This window comes from Cuculus canorus, chromosome 13 (genome assembly GCF_017976375.1).
Source record: "Cuculus canorus isolate bCucCan1 chromosome 13, bCucCan1.pri, whole genome shotgun sequence".
In the NCBI taxonomy this organism is placed as follows: Eukaryota; Metazoa; Chordata; class Aves; order Cuculiformes; family Cuculidae; genus Cuculus; species Cuculus canorus.
In genome coordinates this window covers 2933034-2954811 of record NC_071413.1, presented here as the reverse complement: position 1 = coordinate 2954811, position 21778 = coordinate 2933034, and the positions used below count along the sequence as shown (strand labels likewise).

The 21778-nt window shown below is 39.4% G+C and overlaps 1 protein-coding gene across 4 annotated transcripts in view; it reads right to left on the bottom strand.

Moving 5' to 3' along the window:
• Window positions 1-6067: 6067 nt before the first annotated feature.
• The window catches only part of CHST8 (carbohydrate sulfotransferase 8), a 162205-nt gene continuing 146494 nt past the window's right edge, over window positions 6068-21778 (bottom strand). For 3 of the 4 annotated variants that reach the window (XM_054078740.1, XM_054078741.1, XM_054078742.1), the window contains 2 exons: window positions 9302-9339; window positions 6068-7465 (listed from right to left, as the gene is read on the bottom strand). In XM_054078740.1, the coding sequence (XP_053934715.1) occupies window positions 6326-7465; window positions 9302-9339 (1178 nt within the window). In that variant the 3' untranslated portion in view covers window positions 6068-6325. Of the gene's footprint in view, window positions 7466-9301; window positions 9340-9687; window positions 14982-21778 lie in introns of those variants that run through there. The other variant, XM_054078743.1, reaches the window with a different exon arrangement.

Here is a 21778-nt window from a genome sequence, read left to right as displayed (position 1 = left end):
TAGAAAATTTTTTAAATGTCAGTGAGGAACAAAATTCTTTAGGCTTTTAATCTTTATGAGTTCTCGCTTGATTTAGTCAAAACCTTCCCGGATGCTGGTTACCAGTGAGACTTAACTCTGAAATGTGAAGACTTGAGGGTCTGTCTGATTCACAGGGGGGATCGGTATTGGCCTAATGGGACCTTGGTTGAAACTTTAATTACAAGAAGACAGTAAAAAGCACTGTTTGAGGAAAAAAAATCCCCTTATCAAATTTTGTTGCAAGTCTAGTCAGGCTAAAAATTCTGCCTAATCTTAGTGATTAGTAAGAGTTCTTCATTTCTGTGAGATTTATAGTGGTGTTAAATAAATTAAGAATTATTCAGAGGCAGTATATTAAAGGAGATCTAATCAAGATATCCAGAATATTGTGACATATTTAAATCCCATAATATTTAAAAAAATCATTTTTGAGGGAGTAAAGATACTTTATATACAATTAGAGGCAGTGTGATTAATAACCTTGGGCTCAGATTCGACAGCTTCCTTTGGGATGTGAGTTTTTTTCCTATATCTCTGGAACCAAATATATGCCTTAATTACCAATCAAACAGTCAATGAAGGCAGAAGTGAAGTGCGGATGTATATACTTGAGTTTGCATTAGCATTTTTTCCACAGACTTGGATTAGTGAGGCTGAGTGTATCTGCAGGTTTTAATCGCTCTCAGGAAGAATGTGAATCCATGTTATGAGCTTTCAAAAACTGGCAGACCTGTCTGTTTTGCATCATATATCATTTATGCCACATGCTAAACCTGCCAAACGTAGGCGTTAGTCCAAATGCAGATGCATTTAAAAAGTGCTAGGCAGATTCAGACTGTTTAAAACTAGACCACTAGCTGGACAGGGCAGTTTCTCCCCAGTCCCATTTCTTTCTGGATGTGTCTTGGTCTCAGCTGGGAAAGGGTTATTACCTGGTTTTGGTGGGGAAAGAGTAAATTTTCCCAGAAAGCTGGGGAAGCTGTTCCGGGCAGTCAGAGCTACCTGCTCCCCCTTTACCTTGACTGTAATGTGATGCTATTTTGGAAACAGTGGAGCAGAAATGAAATGAAAATATGTAATGGTTGTGTTTTAACACCACATACAGGAATTTCATTGTTCTTACATTCATTTGCCTCTGTTTCTCCTTTCTTTATAATTATATATATATAAAGAGAGAGATATGCAGGATCATCCCTATATCTTCTAAATTTTTCAAGAATTGATCTTACATCTGCATGTGTTCATTCCAGAGTGTTTATAAGCTGTATATTTTGGTCAAATCTGGCAGGCTTAGTCTTTTATTCTGGCTGGTTAATTTTGAAACTCCGTATGATAGAGGTCCGAGGTAGAATATTTTCGATCGTTACCACCTGCTGTGCTCCACAGACTGTAATACAATCCTAATGTTCAGTTTTGGTGGGATGAGCTAGTGAAGTTCTCAGATTTATTTTAGATATTAAATACTCTTTTTAAAAATTTACATATAAACATGGATAAACTCTCAGATTCATAACCCATTTTATACTGTCTACCACATTTTTCCACACTACTTGAAATGGTCACTGTATGCCTTAATTATAAAGACCGTATCACCTCCATGGGTACACAGTGTGTCACTTGAGCAGGATTCATGTCTATGGAGAAACATAATGTGAGACTATATTAATATAGTTGCCTCTTGCTCTATCACTTTCTCTGCTTTACTGGTCAGATTTCCTGTGCTGTAGTGACTGTGGCCGTCGTGGCATTATTAAAAAAAAAGAGATAGAAAAGGAGATATTGGAGGGGACAAAAAAAGTCAGGCTAAACCCCTTTCCATTATATGTTGCTATAGGCAAATTAAAAATTAATTTGAGGTTGGTGAATGAAATGCAATGAAAACCACTAAAGATTATATCATTCTTGAGTTTTCCTCCACAGCAGAGATGGGAAAATTGGAGCAATTCTAAGGGATCAGACCCAAAGCAGATAACAGTCTCTCCCAGTTACCTGCCATGAGATTAGCTTACCTGAATAGTACTAAGTGTAGGAGTGTTGTGAATGAATACTGTAGAAACACATCAGATATTTGACGTTTTATAGAGCGAGACAAGCTAAAACTGTGCCCTGTGATCTGCAGTACATGTGTCTGTATGTAGCCTGGCATCGCCTTCACCTGACTTCTCCTTGCCTACACCATGGTACCCCAAAAGGTCTGTACTGGCTGGATGCCCACTTTAAACAAAGATAAGACAACTTTTTCTTGTGATCATAATGTACATTAGGCTGTATCTATGAATTTGAAGGTGAACTGTAGCCTGGAGCTTTCATTTCTTAGGAAAGGAGCCACCTCCACTAGTGTTTAATGGATTGGGACAAGCTCTTAGTGCCATCGCCTTAGGTCATTGCTTCCCACGCTGCTGCTCCCTCTGCTTGAACATAATCTTAGCACCTTTTGCAGCTGGTGATGTTACTTGTGTTTGGATATGTTGAGAGGAAGTTTCCTCTATTAAGTGAAAGTAAATCTGGACATGAATCCCAGATTGGGAAAATAGCTGTGGAAAAGTTGGATTGTGAAAGCCGCTTTCATTTTTCATTACTTGACAGCATAATTTTAAGCTCCAGGTGAAAATGATGACACTGCTAGAAAAGATCACTGATAGAAAGTCCTATAAAGCTGAATGGGAAACAGGACCAGCGGTGCTGTAACAGCTGAATTTAGTCAGAAGAATTCAGGTCTCGTACAAAGTACGAGAATGGAAAACTTGACCTCCCCTACAATTCTGTTAAATGTGTTTCTTTAGTTAAGGAAAGATGCTGGTTGCAAAAAGTAGCAATGGATGGCAGAACCTGAAAGAGCTTCTTCATGCAACTGGGTAAAAATTACTATGGAACAAACTGCCTGGGAAATGACACTTAAAAGATTTAGCTGTATAGAAGGTGTTTAAGTATATGTGCTCCTTGCTACACACAAGTTAATTGTCCATTGTTGTGTCCACTTCCCAAAGTGTTATTTTTAAACTAAATATCTGGATTCTTCATTAATCATAGAATCATAAAATGGTTGGGGAGTGACCTCAAAGCCCATCCAGTTCCAGCCCCTTGCCGTGGGCAGGAACACCTCCCACTGAATCAGGCTTCCCAAGACCCCAACCAACCTGGCCTTGAACACCTCCAGAAAATTAAACCAGACCAGAAAATATTTTTTACCAGGCTGAATGTTTCTATTAGTCTAATCATAAAGAAAACTTCAAAAATTCTTATTTTTGAGCACGAATCCCAACTAAGTGTATCAATTACTTCATGATACATTAACCAAATAGCTTGGTGGCAGTAAGCAAGGCTTGATCATGTCTCTTTTCCCATTCTGTGCCACTATATTCTGTACTGTCTCACCCTTACTGCTCAAGTGATGCATTATGTATAAAGCTTTCACGTATTTCAGGATTAAGTGAAGTGTGGAATAAGTGAGTGCTTGCTGTTCTTAAAACTTGAATCCACTCTGAGTCTAAGTGCATGTTTAATTCTGGGTTGTCCTGAGAAATTCTGGCAAAAGTGACTTGCCAGTGGTACGTATCGGTTGTCACTGGTACAGCTCCTGTGAAATCTCACCTGCTCTTGTACTTGGCTCCAGGGTGTTCTTATAGCAGTCTGGAAGCCGTTAGAGATGTTTGTTTACAGGCTTGTCTGCTAGGTTCCATTGATGAAAGCTAAGAAAATTGCTTGCCCTTCTTAACCAGCAGCTGTTGTCTTGGGATGAAAATTATAAATATGCAGCTTGGGATGTTTCCCAAGTCATTGTTCGAGAGTGTGCAGGTGCACACTGAGGCTTTGAAGTCACCACAAATAACAGTGCCAACCTGAAAATAATCCCTTGAAGCAGCATCAGCTCGAGCAGGCTGTGCGCTGCCTTGTCTCTTGTGGGGTGTTCTGGGAACAAACTCCTGCTGCATGCAGATGCTGTTGTTCTGGTATCACTGAAATGAGAATAAACAGGTGAGGCTGAGATTTGTACAGTTATGTTTCTCTTCCAAACGTTTAGCTGGACTCTGCCCAGTTACCTGTGTGATTTCTTGTAGGGGGCAGATAAAGAATGTAAGCTCCGTGATTTAAGGAAACCTGTGTCAATAATAAAGGAATAATAATTGCATCACAGAGCTAACCTATGGGTCTGCATGTTCTTTTCTGCTGTAGTGGTGATTCAATAAGGTCCATTGAGATTCTTCTCTCAATGGAAATTCAGTGCTAGTCTGCAGGGGCAGTGATAGTACACTGTGCTCTGGGACACTGACCTGCTTGCTAAATCAGGGTCTGAAGAAGCAGCTATGAAGGCTCCAGTATTTGTTATATCCTTTCCTTGTGTTGGTGATTATCTGTGGTTTCTGTAGCTACTGAAAATCAATTGCATCAATTATAGTGCCATCACCTTTTAGAGCACTTAATACTGTTAAATGCTAAGGATGGCATGACTCAGATTCCTGGTGGTGGTCTTGACTAGGCCTCCACCCCCCCAGTAAATCCCACCTCTATCAGCATCAGTGCTCTCCTCTGTCTCCACCAGAAAGTGATTAATGTGCATCTTTTTCCCTTAGATACTCCTCCACGTGACCTGCTGAGGGAGGGCGCCTGTCTCACTTACCTACTGGCCAAGCAGCCCAGGTGAGTAGCCCCCAGCTTGTTACACCTGGTCTAGGCTAGCAGAATTACTTTGATTACAAAGGCTGGTCAGGTGAGCAGATCAACAAGCATTTAAGGGGGTGGGGTAGATAGTCAGGTGTAGCAGCCAGGCAGTGATGAGGAGCCCGGGCAGGCTGGGAATGGTGACTGGTTTCATGGAGCAAGGTAAGTTTCACATTACCTTTTCAATGTAGATAATTTTTCTCTGAACAAGAAATAAATGTCTAATGTCAGACATGAGGGGTGAAGCATTTGTTGGTAAAGCTTTCAGTAAAAGGTATTTTAAAACAAATTTTTCCCTGTTAAAATTTAAAAAAAATGCAAAAAAGATATTGGATGTTTCTGGGGCAGCTGTAATACCGGTACTGGTGATTCGTGAAACTATTGTATGGGTAAACTTTTTTGGATCTGAATCTGTAAATGTGAAGCTGCTTGGAACAAGTGTTTCTTCTTAGGTGTTTGTATACTTTTTTGGTGCCAGTGGCAGTAGAATCCTTGGCTGTGAAAGACAGACTCCAGAAATTACTGGGGAGGTCAGGTTTGGCATTGTGTATTTTGAGACTTTTTCCAATATGGCAAATTTAAATGTTGTCATTATAAGTGGATAATAACGTGTAGACAAGAGTGCTATATATAAAATTAGCGTGAAGATACACCAAACCGGTGGAAGGTCCAGTATTTGATTCTCCCAAGACGTTAAGTATAGAAGGTGAAGAACTGAACTAAGACACCTGGAATATGTCTTGTGTATGAAGTCAGATCCAATTGTTACTGGAATAAACAAGTGCAAACTGTTTGCAGCAATGAAAAGAGCTACCCTGTTGGGCAGGAAGTTTCATTTATTCTTGCTTGTTATTATGAAGGAAAGATTTGATATTCCTGGTGACTATAAAGATTAAACCAGAGATTTATGTTAATGCAAAGGATTAAAGGAATCTTAATAACATTTATAAAGATGCAAATGTTCGCCTGCATTTTATCTTTCTGCAGATGAATGTGCCATAAGGGAAATATTGAAGGGAGAGAACTCATCCTCACTCTGAATTACAACATCTGGTTTAATACTGCACTCACATGGTCAATAAGTATTAGTTGCGTTTACTGGTGTGTTTCTGAGCAATGTCATAGACTTTTTGCCCTAACTAACTTACAAATATCAGTAAATGACAATCTGTGACCAACTTCAAACACTTAGTGCCTCTTTACTGTGTGGTTTTGTGTATTGCAGGTTTCAACTAATGGTGAATATTACTGTATTTTCTTGCTACTCTGTCCCTTTCAGACTTATTTGCCAAATAGAAAATTGAAATACTGGCTCCACTGTAGAACTGTCAGCTGTGCTTCCCAGTATCAAACCACTCCACACCAGAATGGAAAATCATGTGCTTTATTTGGGAGCCCTGACATATAATATTATACACATATGTACATACGTATAACGTGGAGAAATTATAGAAAAAATATGATTTGAAAAAGGAGGCAATTAAGGTCAAGGTGTAAACATCACTAGCCATTTATGTTCTGGTTTGGGTTTTTTCCTGCTCCTCAACCAATTGTTTGCTAACAGACAAGTATATATAAACAGCAGCCACCTGGCTTTGTTATGCAATTCCACCAATATGACTGTGGGAATGTTCCAGCTCTCCAATCAATATAAATCTTCAAAAGGTTTTGAGTAGTTAAACATCAAATAATCCATATAGTAAAAGTCATAGCTTCGCTGTCGTTGAGAAGGAGAAAGCTGTGCAAAGTACTGCTGTGTAATTTTAGTGGTAGTTCTTTCTTCATCGGAGTGCCTGTCTTTAAACTTAGGGAAAGTTAAATTTTGTGGAGCACCAATTAAGTGTAAGAAAAAGTTGGCGTCTTCTTCCATACTTTCAAATTTCCCAACAAAGTCGTAGTCTATTAAACAAGGGCTGCAAAGCCTATTGACGTGATCCCAGTGGATATCCATACCCACTGGCCTGTGTACGTCCAGGAGATATTCAATGAACTCTTTAAATTTGACCCCAGAGCCTGTCCTTAATGCTTCTTTGGTGGCATTGACACGGTATCTGGAAATGATGGCTTTTCCAAAAACTGGGTGGTAGTAATTGTTTGGATGTTCAAACTTGTCCCGAAATGCAGATACCAGCTTTTCAAAAGGTTCACGAATAAAAAGCATCTTTGTGTAACTGTTGAGCCTGTGGTAAATTCCTTTGTGATCAAACCCATCCAGCCTCTTTAAATAGTTTCCGTAGTGCACTGTGTTGTGCTGTATGTCTTTTGTGGAAGAAGCCAACCCATTAAGAACCATGAGTACCCGTTTCCAGTTAGAGCAGCCAGCTTTTGGCACCTCACAATACAGAATTCTGTATTTATCTTCTACGAATATTCTAGAAACGTGATAAGGAGTGATTATTCTTCTATTATTACTCTTGTATTTAGAACAAGTTTCCCTCATTATCCGCTTTCTTTCTCTTTGGATCTGATAGAGACTTTTCCACTTGCTGTTTCTATCCTCGGGTTTAAGTGTGGGCAGGTTGAGAATAGAGCTGTTCATGGAAATCAGAATTGGGCTCTTCTTAATGATAAATCTCCTCCTCCGTTTATGGAGATTGATGGAATTAATTTCTTCACCTTTCTGTTGATCTTTCACGGCGAACATGATGCTGTTTTGCCTTCTGTCTGTGCTTTGGAGGTTAGTGGGCATGTGTTCAGGTAGATGTAATGAATAGCTCTGCTTTGCTACTCTATCTGCAGTATTCTTCCTTAATCCTCTATCTTGGTTATTGCTGGAAACACAGTCCTGATGGGGAAAAATAGATAAAAGATGTTAGTAACTGAGAGAGCGTCACTGTCAACAGCTTGTACAACTTAATGGGGATCTGTTCATGCACTGGGAGTTCAGCAGAACTATACAACAAAACACACTGCTGCAAGCCCTCAGTGCTGTGCTGGCACTGTTGATTTTCCATCTTGTTCCATGCCTAGAGAAGTCCAAAGGCTGAAATGAGCCTGAACTGATAAATTCCAGTTCAGGTGTGGGTTTAACCGTCTTTTAGTGGTGCCTATATGGACTTTGATAGATACTTAGTCTTGGATATGCTGTCTTTGAAATTCCACAAAAGTTATCTGGGTGTTCTGAGGACTGACTTGATGAGAATCAGGGAGGGGTGGGAATGAAGCTGTGGCTGGGATCAGGTGAATGAAAACAGAATTAGCAGAGTGGGTCTATGGGAAGGGGGTTTCTGGGACCTGCTCTCTTGCATTGGGTGGATATCATGTGTTAGCACTTCTTTTGGCATGCAGCCCAGAGGTGCTGCATCACCTCCTGCTTCTCAAAGCAGCTGAATTAAATCCCTGTCTACATGTCTGCCTTTAAGTCAGAAATTAGGTTCTGGACACTGTTTAACTACGTGTCATCTCTGTTTTGAGAACTCGTCTGGGAGCCGAGTGGCACATGAACCACTAGGGAGTATTTCGACAGGGGAAGCAGATGTAGTTGCAGAATGTTTAGGGCTTACTTAAAATACTTAATATTTATTTAGAGGTTTTGTAAATTGTAGACTTCCGATTTTCAGTGTTTACTTTCCCGAACAGTATTTAAAACTGGCTTTAAAAATAAGATACTGGGTGAACATTAAGGTACACAGTAGGGGATTAGTAGGGTCATGCTCTGTTGAGGTGGTAGACGAAATCTTAATTGTAATAGTGATTTTACAGGTCTGTTTAGCTAAAAAAAAAGAGATGGTGACTTGCTTAAATTGATAACTATTTTACAAAACTGAAATGGAGCATATCAATAAGAACCACAATTTTTAGAGTACTATGCAAGTTGTTGCAATCTTGGGCTTCTAAAAGATTTTAGTGTCTATTCTGGTAGCAGGGGTAGGATGGATCTGCAGCCTGGGATGCCACCTGATAATTGGTCATGCAAGACACCACGTATTCAGTTGTTGGGAGCGATTGTTGTACTCTGCTCTCAGAGGTTGTTGAAAGATCTATTGAAGTTTCTGTCTAGGTAAAATACCAGATGTATTTCTAAATATTACCCTTTACAAAGCAGGTAAAGTTCAATCTTATTTACTCAAGATGTGGCTCTCCGCTCAGAAGGTCGGACTGGAGTTGTAGTGACGGAATGATTGCAATCACATCACACTGATGTCAGCAGGCAGTGGCATCTGGGGAACAGCTGGTGGCTGCACAGTTGGTCCTTTGCCTGTTTTGCATATGTCCTTTAACAATGGGATAGTGAAACCCACCGCAGCCGTTTGCTGCTGCTGTGAGGGTGCCAACAGCCACTAGATGGAGGAGTTCCACCAGGATTTGTCTTTAGCCTATTTTTCAATACCTCTCAGGACATTCATTTGATCAGTCGATTTCATATGGAATATTAACATATGCAAAGTTTACAGTGTGTTTTAGCAGTATCCAGTCTAGGAAAGAACTCATAAAACTAAAGTTGAATAGCTTATTGGATTCATATTTTAAAAGAGAAATTTGCACTTCCTGGCAAAGCTTTGATGCATCTCTCACTTTAAATGCTTCATCTCCAGTCTAGTGCTTTATCTGAGCCATCTCTATCCCTACTCCATACTCAGAATATGGGAACAATTTTCCTTATGTACTTCTGCAAACTTACTTTTTTTGGTTGCTTGAATCCCATGTTATATTTAATCCCTAAACAAAGAAAGAAATTAAAATCATTATTTAGTAAAAATAAAAGCATTAGTTTCATTTTTGTTGGACTGATGACAGTAACTGAAAGGAAAACAGGAACAAGTTATAGTAATGCAATGACTAGTTAATGTGTATTTCATAGTAACGATGGTCCTTAGAAGGCCTCTTTATTTATAGATGTCATAACTGTGGTGTGAATGCCTCTACCTGCCTTCACAGTCCGGGAAACTGAGATGGAGGAAAGTGATTGCTACTGGCTGTTTAGCTGAGTTTAAACAGAATGAGAAGCAGCTGAAGTTTGTGATCCCAGGTCAGAGCTCTAAAAAAGGCTGTTCTTTACGTACTTACCTAAAGCTGTGTGGTTTCTCCTCCTTTCCTCAGCTTTCGATGGTATAGAACTCAATTACAGTAACTGCTCGCACTGAGTACTGTCCTTTACTGTGTAAAAGCACAGCACACGCAGTGGAGTTGTGTAAGTGAGGTGAAGGTTGTGGAGTTTGAGACAAAACAATACAGAATTGTGCTTTGATGCATCTTCTGGTGTCTACAGTGATGTCTACCTGAAAATATGATAATAAAGATGTGACTATCCTAGAGGGCAGCTTTATCAGATGTGTAGCACTTCTTTACTGTTACTAACCTCTAAGTATAAGCTAATAAGACAGGAGCGTATGATGGCAAACACTTCTTCATTATGAAATTAGCTGGAGCTTTTCAACTTGTACAGCTACTATCATCGCTGTCACTGTTGCTTGAGAACTTCAGTTGCCTGAAGACTACAGTTTGATAAGTCTGCATTATGAATCCACAGCTTTTTTGACAAGGATGATGACAGGTAAAAGTATTGTGAAGCATTATAAGTGAAAGCATTGCTGGGATAGCTCAGCCCCATCAGATTAATTTCCATGGTGCTATGGAAGCTCAAACACTGAGTGCGTAGTTCCCATTGCACCTTATTGCAGCTAAAGCAGCAAGTCCACCTTGTGTGATCAATCGTGTTTTGTTTTTATAGATCAGATTTACAGGCTAGTGTTTGTAGTAGAGTCTGAGTAAAATTGCTGTGGTTGTTTCTATGCTGTCAGAGCTCATCTTGCAGTGCTCAATAGTCTTTGGGGTCATATTTGAGCTTTAATTCCACTGCAGCAATTTGTTAGCAGTAAACTCAAGTTAAGGTGGATGGTGATATTGTGATTCTGTGCCAATTAAAGCGAAGGGCATATTATATTTACTTCGTCAGAAATAAGTTCCAGACATTTTATAGAGGGAGTCTTAAGCCTTTTCCTAGCTGCTTTTCAAAAATGCTTAGCTGCAAAATAAAGTCAAAAGGAAGGTTGTAAAGAGAAATAGAGCTAATCTATAGCATCCTTTTGTGGGTTCAGAAGGATTAAAACTGATTCTATTGCACCAGGCTTTAGGAGATGTTATTGGACTGCTCTCCAGTTCTTAGTGTGATCAGTTAAAGAACCACATTTATTCTACTACTGTGTAACGTATTACAGAGAATGCAAGTATGGAAACTACTGTCCACAAAGAACAGCAAAAAATGAGCACCAGCACTTTGAAAGAACTGATATTAGAGCATGGGTGATCTGGTTAAACTGTGAAAATGTTCTCTTTGTCCACAGATGTAACCTCTTTTTTTGCCTAACCCTAAAGGCATAACTTTAAGCCACTTGAGCTCGATTTGAGTTGGTTGCTTGGCCCCTGCTCTAAGGCATCATTAATGCAGCTAGTTGGAGTCGTTACTTAACTTTTACTTCAGGCTCTCTTGCAGCAGAGCTTGAAATTAAATAATATTCTGAATTTATAAGGAAAATAATGTTATGCTCCCTTCTCTTACAGGCAGAAATTGTGTGTCAGGTACAGCTTTGAAAAGTTAATACTGTTGAGAAACTTAGTCTGGTGCTGTGGATGGGTCAGTTCTGCTCTTTAAACTGCACTGCGTAGAGTTAAGTCTTGCCTTGTCCCCTGTCACCAATTTACTTTGGCTGCAATACTGTCAACATGAATAGGTGGGAATTTACATATTTAAATAGCTCTCCCACTGTGAACTAGTTATGCCCACCAGTGTAAGAGAGCAGAATGGTTGTGCAATCCTCCCCAAAAGAAAGTCATGTACTGCCTACAAATCCACTCCATTTCTGAAAGCATTTTGAGCTTCTTGCAATTAGAAACATAGAGGTGAGAAAAGACTTGGTCAATATTAGAAAACCAAGCAAGTACTTCAGGTGGAATCAGATGCAAATATCAGAGCATTTGCTGTTCTCCAATTGTGATGTAAAAGGTAGGGGTAGGTCTTTCCCCCAGGTTTGTTTAGCTGTGGTAATCTGCCCTGGCTTCCAGGGGAGCAGCGAAGCTTGTAGCAAACCCACATGCTTTGTGTAATTGCCTGTTACAGTTGGTTTATCTCTGCCATGAATAGTAATTATTAAAAAAACTTCTCAAAAGTGCAAAGAGCAGGCATGAGACCTATGTATTTTTTGTGGTTAAGTATGACTAATTATTATGTTTTTGCTGTACTGTTTCATAAAGGTAACTTATTGGAGAGATAGTACTTTGCACCGATCTGCTGTGCTTTAAAAAATTAAAAATTCTAGTAGGAGATGAGCAACTCTTAAAAAAATTCTTCATTTACTGGCTCTAAAATGTAATCAGAACAACAATTCATGTTTAATGTAAATGTTTGGTGAAGCTCTTGCCAGTCTCTTCAATGTTTTCTGATTTTGTGACTTCTAAAGTTGGCTTCTTTTAGCTGTCTCATGCTACAGTCTGTCACTTCAGATTTAAAGCTACGTGGAAAGAACCTCTTAAGTGCAGTGAACTCAGAAGTAACATTGCACACATCTACTGTACTAATCAAAATCTGAATTTAATGCTATGCTACATCTTTACTGGCTGTGTTACCTACCAGCTCTTGGATGGTGTTGCCGAAATGGTAACAGAAATAAACCACATTTTATCAGCATGCAGATAAAATCAGTGATCATTAAATGTTTGGGGCCAGAGACAGCAATGCCCAGCTGCCCGATGTCTCACCAGTGCTCAAGCAGAGAGGATAAGTGAGAGGCAGAACTGTTCTATCAATTGTACCTCGTTTATGTTGGTGTTCATGGTGTTCTTTCTCTTCCCCTTGTGCACCCCTGATTTTTCCAGAGCTGAGCTTGGCCTGTGTTTTATGTCTGGTCATCTTTCATGAAATACAAGCCTTGTGCTTCATCCAGCCCTACCATACGCTCAAACCCATTGTGGGCTTTTCTTTTTGGTTAAAATGTTACAAGCAACACAATAAAATGGCCTTCATCTTCCCTGTGTAATATCATACAGCTTTGCCTCCTGCCTTCTCCTCTCTCTGCTTCAAGACCTCATTTTGATTTGCCTCTGGTGTTTTCCGTTCTGAGACTACACTACAACTGAAATATTTTTTTAATAAAAATGATAACTTCAGGTCTGCATCTGTGACTCCATCCCTTAACGGGTTTCTGTGGGCAGCTTGTGCTTGTTTGCTCCATCCAAACTGATTTGTGAGATGTAGTCTGGAAGGGCTGTTATGACCATTGCATGAACATCCGCAGCAAGCGTCCTGTCTGCGTGTGCTCTGATCTTGGGTCTTTACTCAGACAACGACACACACAGAATCGCAGAATGAATAATAGGCTGGTGCTCAGGATTCTGATTAGCCTGAAAAACTATTATCTGGGGTGAGAAAACCTTTTCAAACTGCTGGTCAGATCATCTTTTCCATTTCTTTTGTCATTTAAACTGAATTCTTTGCTTGTGCGCTACCAAAGAACTGCCACTTTCTGATCCTAATTACTCTGATGTTTAATTGCTTACAGATTTAATTTGTTCATTAAAGTAATCTAATTGTTTTAAAGATGGCTATCATTGTCATTTGGTTTTACACCTATATAAAATATAGATGTAGTGTACATATTTGGAATACTTTTAAAATAGATAAAAGCATCTTCTAGCAAGAGGTTTGTTTTGACATTGAGGCCTAATTACTAGAACAAATGTCATATGTGCATATCTGTTTTAACAGTATGCTATGCTTATATCCTTTTTGTATCTAAAATTTATATTTTGACTAGGGATCATGCCCCTCCATCTAAACTAAATAAAAAATACCTAATTTTAGTAAATTAGTGAGGCTGAGTAGAGAAGTCTCAGCAAAGCTGTAGCACATCTCAAACTGCACACTGAGAAAGAAGCCTATAGAGTGAATCTACATAATGAAGCCTCTGAATCCCCAGCAAAGCTGCAGTCTTATTTCCCACAGATGAGTAAACTTTTACAGTGACGGCTGGGGTTAAATTATGCCCTGCCAAGCCCTTGTCAAAGCTAAATGCTTACTGACAGGGCTTGCATTGCTGTGTTTTACACACCTGTGAAGTTGTGATTTCTGAGATGCAGTTTTCCTATCTGTTTCATTCTAATTGTAGCAATGATAAAGATAACACAAACAAATCTTAGTGTAGTCTCTAAGATGACAGGTTGCATGCAGGCAAACCTTGAGCCTCCTGCAAAACCTGTCTGTCACTCCTGAAACGAGAGCAGTCAAACCCAGTAATTTATCCATTGAAGACTAATGTTTTGAGGCTCAGAGTCCGCTGTAAATGTCTGGATGTGTTGGATTCTCAGCTACCCATCACCAGCTGCTTGAGTTGGTACCTTAACAATACCACATGTTGGTGGACTGTAGAAATGGGTTCAGGTTGTGTGGAGCTGGCACAGTAGGACGGGGTATGAGCTGCTGAGAGAAGGATCCTTCAGCCGGCTTCATTGTAGGGCATGAGGGCTGCAGGCAATGCAGAGCTGCAACTTCTTCAAGAACCTCACTGTGACAATGACTAATTTTTGCCTCTGTGTATTCCAGGAGAGTCCTAGTTTTTATAGCCATGGTGGAGAACAGAGACTGTTAACCTGTGTAGCTCTCTTTGCTTCCATGGTGCCTTTAGTATTTCTCCAGGTGTAGTTATTGGTTCCTCTTCAGTGCTTTCTATGCTCTCTGGTTTTGGCTATATTTGTAGATTTTTTTAATATATATTTTTTCCTGCTCTTAATATTCATGCCTCCATTCTTTCCAATAATTTCCTTCCCTTCACTTTTCTCACTCTGTAGAAAGCATTCTCAGCCTCTGCACTGACTCTGTGATCCAGCACTTTGGAAGGGTAGCAACAGTTGTAATATTCCAGAAACAAGAATGTCTGCATTTAAGCCCATTTTAATTGATCCTTCTCAATTTGAAACTTGTGTTCTACTGCTTTATCCTTGTCCTTGCCAGCAATGTTAATGATGGAAAAAAGTCTCTTGTAGGGAAGATCTGGCTGGGATACTCTAAACACCTCAGAGGGATGTTCACTGACAGGACTGCATTTTTATTCTAATAAAATTATACTTACGGATTGTAAGATTTCTAGAAAAAAATACAGGTTTTTTTTTTTGAGTGCAGTTAAACCAGATGATCTTTAAGGTCCCTTCCAGCCCAAACAGTTCTAAATAAAACCATGTTTATTTGTTTGCTTTGTAAATATTAAACCTTTTCTGTTCTTATGCCTCCTAGTTCTGGTGTGCGATATTGATTTCCCATTGTGCTTTGCAGCAAAGGACCTGATTTCTTAAGTCCATTTTGCTGACTTAAAGGAGCTGAAAACCTCACAGGCAGGTTGGATGGTTATTTCATTTGCACAGAGGGAGACGGACAGAGTATTCCTGTGGCTGTTCCCCAGTCTCCAAAGAAGCCCTTTGGGGCTCTAATTAGTTAAGCATGACTCTTTGAGTGAAGAACATTTTTTTCCCCCTTTTGGCAAGGCATAAGAAGTTTGCCAAGCTACTAAAGATCAGGGTTTTTTTAATCTCTCTGTAAGCCTTCTTTCACTTCTGAGTTCCATTGTAAACCAGATAACTCGCTCTTCCTGAGTTCCTACCTTTTTGTTTCAATCCTACCATTGCCAAGCATGCAATATGTAATAGTTTAAATGCAGTCTATTTGAGGAACTTTGGACTCTGACCTGTGGCTTATTTTTAAGCAGTTGTTGTGGTGAAGTAGAATATTGCTCAAAAAAATAGCCATTCACCCTTGTTTTCCCCTCTCCTGTGCCAGTATTGTGCACATACTGAATTACTTCATATTGATCTTGTGCTTTTCAATCCAAGTCACCTTCAGAGAGGTAGGCATTGAATCTAAGTGGAACTGTTACCTTCATATTTCTAAGCCAGGCAAATCGGCCGTTTCTGCATCGCGTAGGCAGCAGGCAACACGGTATTGTGCTGCACTTGTGTCATGGGGCATTTATGGTGGTGGCAGCTTGTGTGCACTTCAGTTGATTAAAGCATGATTACTCTGGCTTTTTGTGAGTGAAATGACTTTCCATCTTAATGAAGTAAGGGAGTCTCTGGGCAGAGGAACTGTATATGGGGAAAGCAGTGCAGTTCTGAAGGGCATACCCTGGAAATAATTAAAAGTGTTCATTCGGTTCATCCATCAGTTTGAACGAGAAAAAATTACAAACGGGAGAGCCAAAATAGAGCTCAGTACATGTTAAGTGACTTTTAGTGTTTGGCACTTGGACTTTCATAATGTCAAAGAACTTGGTATTCCCAGTTTGCTTGTGGTACCAGTAGCCAATCCTGCAGATCCTAATTGAGCAATGCTGCCCGGAGTTGCCGTTCTGAAGCACCGAGCTCACCCGGTCGTGGCTGCTGCCATGTCATCACTGCTTCCCTCTTGATTCCCTGATTAGCTCCCTTGTAGCCAATACTCTTGATGTAATGGCCTTCGTGACGTTTTGACGTAGGCTGTCCTTTGTACACAGCTTTCTCTGCCTTTTCCAGTAAGGGGTTCTTTAGTAAAAGCCCACAATAAGGAAATCCACTGTTTCTACACGTGGGTGCCACCTGAGTGTAGTGTTCAAGTCTACGCAATGTTTCTCTGACAAAATACCAAGCCTATCCTCCTGCTGCTGTTCCCCCTCATAAAGCATTGTACCTCTTGGACAGCTTGCCTCACGTCTGTTCTGCTGTACATATTCAAGTGTACTAGTAAGAAATACCATCTCCTGAAACTGCTCTTTATTTTTCCATTGCTTTAAACACAAGTTCAGGTGAGAAATAATTGTTTTGATATTGCTTTTCTTGCAAATTTTTTGACTCATCAAGGTCAAAACAAGAGAGAAGCAGAAATGGTAGTATGTTGGAGAAATAAATTCCTCTTGAATCAAAACCCAGTTGGTGTTGCTGTCATGGCAAGTTCCATCACCTATGTAGCTGCAGTGACTTTGTTAGCTTAGTATTGTTTGAATCTGGTGTTAGTCATGTCCAGAAAGTTATTGATTTACATTCAGACTTTGTAATGAGCTCTTTTTCATCTGTCCTCTACTCCATTGTTGAGACTGTAAGTTGTTTGAGAGAAGCTTCTGGTATTACTTGGAATTCAAAACCCTGGATACTACTTTGACTTGCAATGTGCTACTGGAACAGGCATGTGGAACCTTAAAGGAAGACAGCTACTGTTGTGCTTGTAAATAATGTTCTTATGCTCAAAAATATGCTGATTCCATCTCTGTGACCAATCAATCATGTAACTTACACTTGGTCTGTTGCCTTGATAACTGAGAAAGGAAAGGGAAACGCATGGTACCTCTATATTACAAGCTTAATTGAATGAATGTGAGAAGCTGTTTGTGAATTTATTATGAGGAAGGTACTGCTACTTGTTTACTTTATATTCTCTTTGCTATTTAGCTATCCTAATTAGAGTGCCATTTTTAGACTTAATTTCTAGTCTATAAGAAAGCAGAGAAGTCAAGCTTGTTCTATTGCATTCCCCATTCCTTTTGTGGACCCATCCCTGGGAATATCGTTAATTAGCATCATTAGCTTTCAGGCACTGTCAGCAGTTGCTTGCAATTTCTACTTAATACCTTTCAGCTATTCTCCATTCTCATATTTAATATTTGCATATCGCCTTCGTAGCATGACTTTGACAAGGACATTACACTTTATTCCAGTCTATGAAAAAGTAAAAGCACAGGTTTAAAATGTAGCACTGCATTTATATTTAGGTGCCCGTAAGAATGGTGGTGGTAACCAGAGGAGTTTCAATGACTCTCATGCAAGCACTTCGTGTAATTTGTAAGTTGGCTACCCAGAATAGCTCACCTGGAACCCTGAAATGGTTCAAGAAAGCATGCAAGTGGGACACTGAAGCTTCAATGGCTTTCCTGTTGGAGGGAAGACAAAGCAATACAGGTGGAGTTCTAAACTGCTTTCATGTCGCTCTGTAGAGATGTTTCTTTGGGAAGAGAGAAGGCTGCAGAAGTTCACAGACTGATAGATTGACTGAGGATCAAATACCACAGATGTGCATCCAAATGCTATGTTATGTTAGAATCAATTAGCTGGAACTGATGCTGTTCTGCTTTCTCCTGTTCTAATCGTTAATTACTGACAAGTCTTCCTGGTATAAGAGATCAATATGTGGTATTTCTTTAAAAAAGTTAGCATTGGCAACGTAGCTGCAGAACGTGGTGAAAGGGGTGATAATTGGATGGACTTTGATTCATTGCCTGTGAGAAACAAGCAGGAGAACAGTTCTGGGAAAGCTGGGCGTGAGGAGTGCAGCTCTTTGCCAGGCCTGCTATTCCTGACTAATGAGCAACTGGACAGTGGTGGGTTTTGTCCAAGTTCTTTCTTGTCTTTCAACACCCTAAAGGCATCAAAATAACCAAAATAAATATACACAAATATCTTAAGAGAAAAGTGCCTATTAGGATTTCTAATGTTTTGAACATTTTTCCACCTTCCCTTATCTGCATTTGGCGTTGTTTAAGGAAAAACCTTGCAATTAGAAATTCAGATAGAGATTTCTCTTACCTTAAAACTACACTCAGACTGAGGAACCCTAATTCAGTTTTTATTGAATTACTGAATACTAAAGTAATACAGAAGCACTGGATTAAGTGAAGAAACCCATTTGTTTCAACTGGTTTTAATCATCTGTGTTTAATGTTTCCTTTAACACAAATAAATGCTCAGATGTTTGTGACATGTAAGATGCTGCTACTAATTCAAAGCTGTTGAATAAAATTCCTTTCTTTGGATCCCTTTTATTGAGAGAAAGGTAGTAATGAACATTTCTCATCCTATATTTTGATCGGAGTACTGCTGATTTAATTCCAAGTAAAAGTTAAGTTAAATAAAATGTGTAGTGTTTTAGACAGGAAGCTACAGCATTAAGAACCTAATCTTGTAAAGCATAATTTAATAATAAAATATTTTAGTTGATTTTTTTTTGTACCACTTCAGAGAGAAAACAGAAAAGGTACAGTTACTGCAAAAAGCACAATGTGGAAATCTGTAATGATTTTCTTCTTTCTTTTTTCTTCCTTTTACAGTCAAAGCTGCTATTTTTTTATGTACATGAAAGCCTTCATTTTTGCAATTTCATATTAGAAAAAGTATTCTTCTAGAACTTTGGGCTTGTACAGTCGTCCCACCATCCCTCATCAGCCTCAAGTGAGCCAACATAACCACATGGGCATGAAGATGTCAGGCAAAGTAATACTTCGGCTCATGGTCTGTTATTTTTTCATTGATCTTTACAAGCCTATAACTCTTTTAAAAAGCATGTCATTAGATAGGTATTGAAAGGAAAATGCTGATGATGGCTCTACAGAACCAATAAAGCTGCCTTTATTAGCTTTTATAAAGGTCTTTATTGCTCATAGGGTCTTAGCCAGCAGTGAACCACATTGAGGCACTTAAAACTTCTTTCTTGCAGGCATCTCCAGAAACCTTTGCCCCTGCACCTAGTGTTCCACCCTCGTGAACATACTGCTTTTTGCTTCAAAGTTTCTGCCCAAAGTTTCTGAAGTCAGAATGCAAAATGTTAAATGTATGTACCTGCTCTCAGGTGTTGCTGCCCAGTGGCAGGGGTCCCTGCTGCCTCTGGGAAAGGAACAAGTTTCTGTTTATAGTATTACCATAGCTAAGACAGTAAACATTAATTTTCACTAAGCACTTTGCTATGAATCTCAGTTTAATATCCGTTTCAGATGTTCTAGATAAATCCTTAACCTTTCAGCTGCTCCCTCTTGTAGTCCTGTATCAGTGATGAATCTTGGCAGTGACGAATGGCACTGTTAGACCCTGCAACTACTTCTGCTCATGTTCTTCCCTCTGTGTTGTCTTAGAGGTAGGAGGAGGGAAAGGGACAGGCTGGGGAAGACAGCTTGAATACTAATGCCTGTAAACGGCTCCTTCTTTTCCTCAAAATCTGTGTGTCTGTAAAAACTAGAAGTCTCCTTCTTTAAAAAAAAATTAGAAAAAATCAGTAAATTGACTGATATAAACAATTCACTTGTCTTGGTAGTAAATTAAGCCATGTTAGATGATCAGTTAACAATCTGCAGCTTTCCAGATCATTTAATTGCGGCAAAAATGCATGTTAAGCATCTGAAGTAGGTAGACTGGCTCCTGAAGGAGGAACTGTTATGCTATTGAGATTACTTGCAAGGAGTTTACTGTACTCTTGTGATGAATTGTCTGGTAGCACAGCCTGTATGATTGACAGAGTGATGCACACCTTCTTACAGCAGCCACAAAGTCCAGAAAACTGCTCCTTTTTAAAGTTTCTAAACCTCTGTGGCAAAAAAGTTGCTGGTTGTCTTATTGGAGAGAGAACTGTTGTCGTAGGACAAGTGGGAGTAAATGGATGTCACCTCAGTAGTTGATTTGTATTGGACTGGGATGAACTTGTCTGAAAGTTTTGGGTCTGCCCAGCCTTTACCACCATCAGATGGGAAGACTGGCAGGCAGGTACAAGAACAGCTCGCGTTTATGAATAGTGATGTTCCACGTGTCAAAGCGTGAAGGTAGATGGAATTAAGCAGTAACCCTGTCTTCCCAAGGACTAAATAAAAAAATATACTGCTTTTTGCAGTTAAGATGCAAGTGAAAACAGGATTTTGATTTGAGGTTAGAATGTAACTTAGTGAAATGAAGATACAAGATTAAATTAGGAAACTCTGTCTTTGGGAATACTCAGTTTCTCTTATAATGGTGTTTCCTAGAATATAATTTTTATGACTGTCAGAGGTATTGCTGCATTACATGTTTAAAAACCTCCAAGCCAATTCTACTGATGCAGTATGAGGTCTTTTAATTTTCTTTGTCTGTTTTCTGTATTGAAGAAAACAATACAGACAACTTTAAAGAAAGCTAGCGGAACGTGTCAGGCCCTATGTAATGTGAGAACTTTGTAGTTAACCTACATTGAACTGTCATGAAACAGCATCAAACCATCAAAATAAAAAATAGAAAAATGAAAAATTAAGACTTAATATCTATTGACAGGAAAACTTTTTTGTTTGGGATAAAGGGAGATAAATCTCTGAAGCTGAGTTTCATATGGCAGGTACCGTTTGTGCTCAGTCTGCTCAGTGGGGATATGTGCTGATAAGGTCTTCCAGTCTGAGCGAGCAGAGCTGTTGTGCATCGTTTGCTCTGCGGCTGGGCAGGCAGAGCTTAAGGCATTGCAGGAAACTGCCCTGTGTTAGACAGCAGGGACTCCCAGCTGTAACACTTTCCTGCCCCATTGTAGACCAGCACGGTGACCTTCCTGGTAACGCATAGCCCAGTCTAGAAATGCACAGGGCATCCCTCAAGGAAAGGGCTGCAGTGTCTCAGAAGATGGCAAAGAAAAGGCTCAGTCTTCTGATGAAGCATCTGCCCACAGCTTCAGGCACGTTTAAGAGCTGAGTACATCCAATACCTTCTAAGATTTGGACCAGACCCTAAATTTTCATGATACAATGAACTTGATCTCATTTCCAATTATTGGTTTAGTGGGAATAATCTTTCTTAACAAGCTCTCGAGGGTGCTACAAAACTTCAGTAATATTAAGTGAGAGCTTGGTGATTCTCCACCACCAAGTGGCATAGAACCCTAAGGATAATGCTTTAATAGCATGGTTTTTCTGTCACAAATATTAATTAATTCTGTCCTGTCTTCAAACAACTGCAATGATTTTTGTGCTGTTTGTTAATATATTTAGATTAGATGTTAAAGTGAAAGCCTAAACACGCTGTCATCTCCAGACACACTCAGGCAATTAGAGCTCCGCTTGTTATTGTTTTATAAGTGAAGTCATAAATTAAGAACCTCATTAAATTTGCAATTGCATTAATAGGAAAATTCAACTTATTAAATTCTTCAGTAAGGCCTAATAACAAAACAGTGGAAGTGCATCTTTATTTTTTTTCCCCTCTATCTTTGTTAATCCTCATTGCCCAGGCAGCCTTCTCTACCCTTAAAGTAGAAGAAATAAAGTAACAGGAGCATTAATTGTAGAAAACAATGTCTCTTAAATGGAGCTTGACACATTTTAAAGCATTTTTAACGAACTCCAGTGACTGACAGCCTGTCCCAGAAATAGCT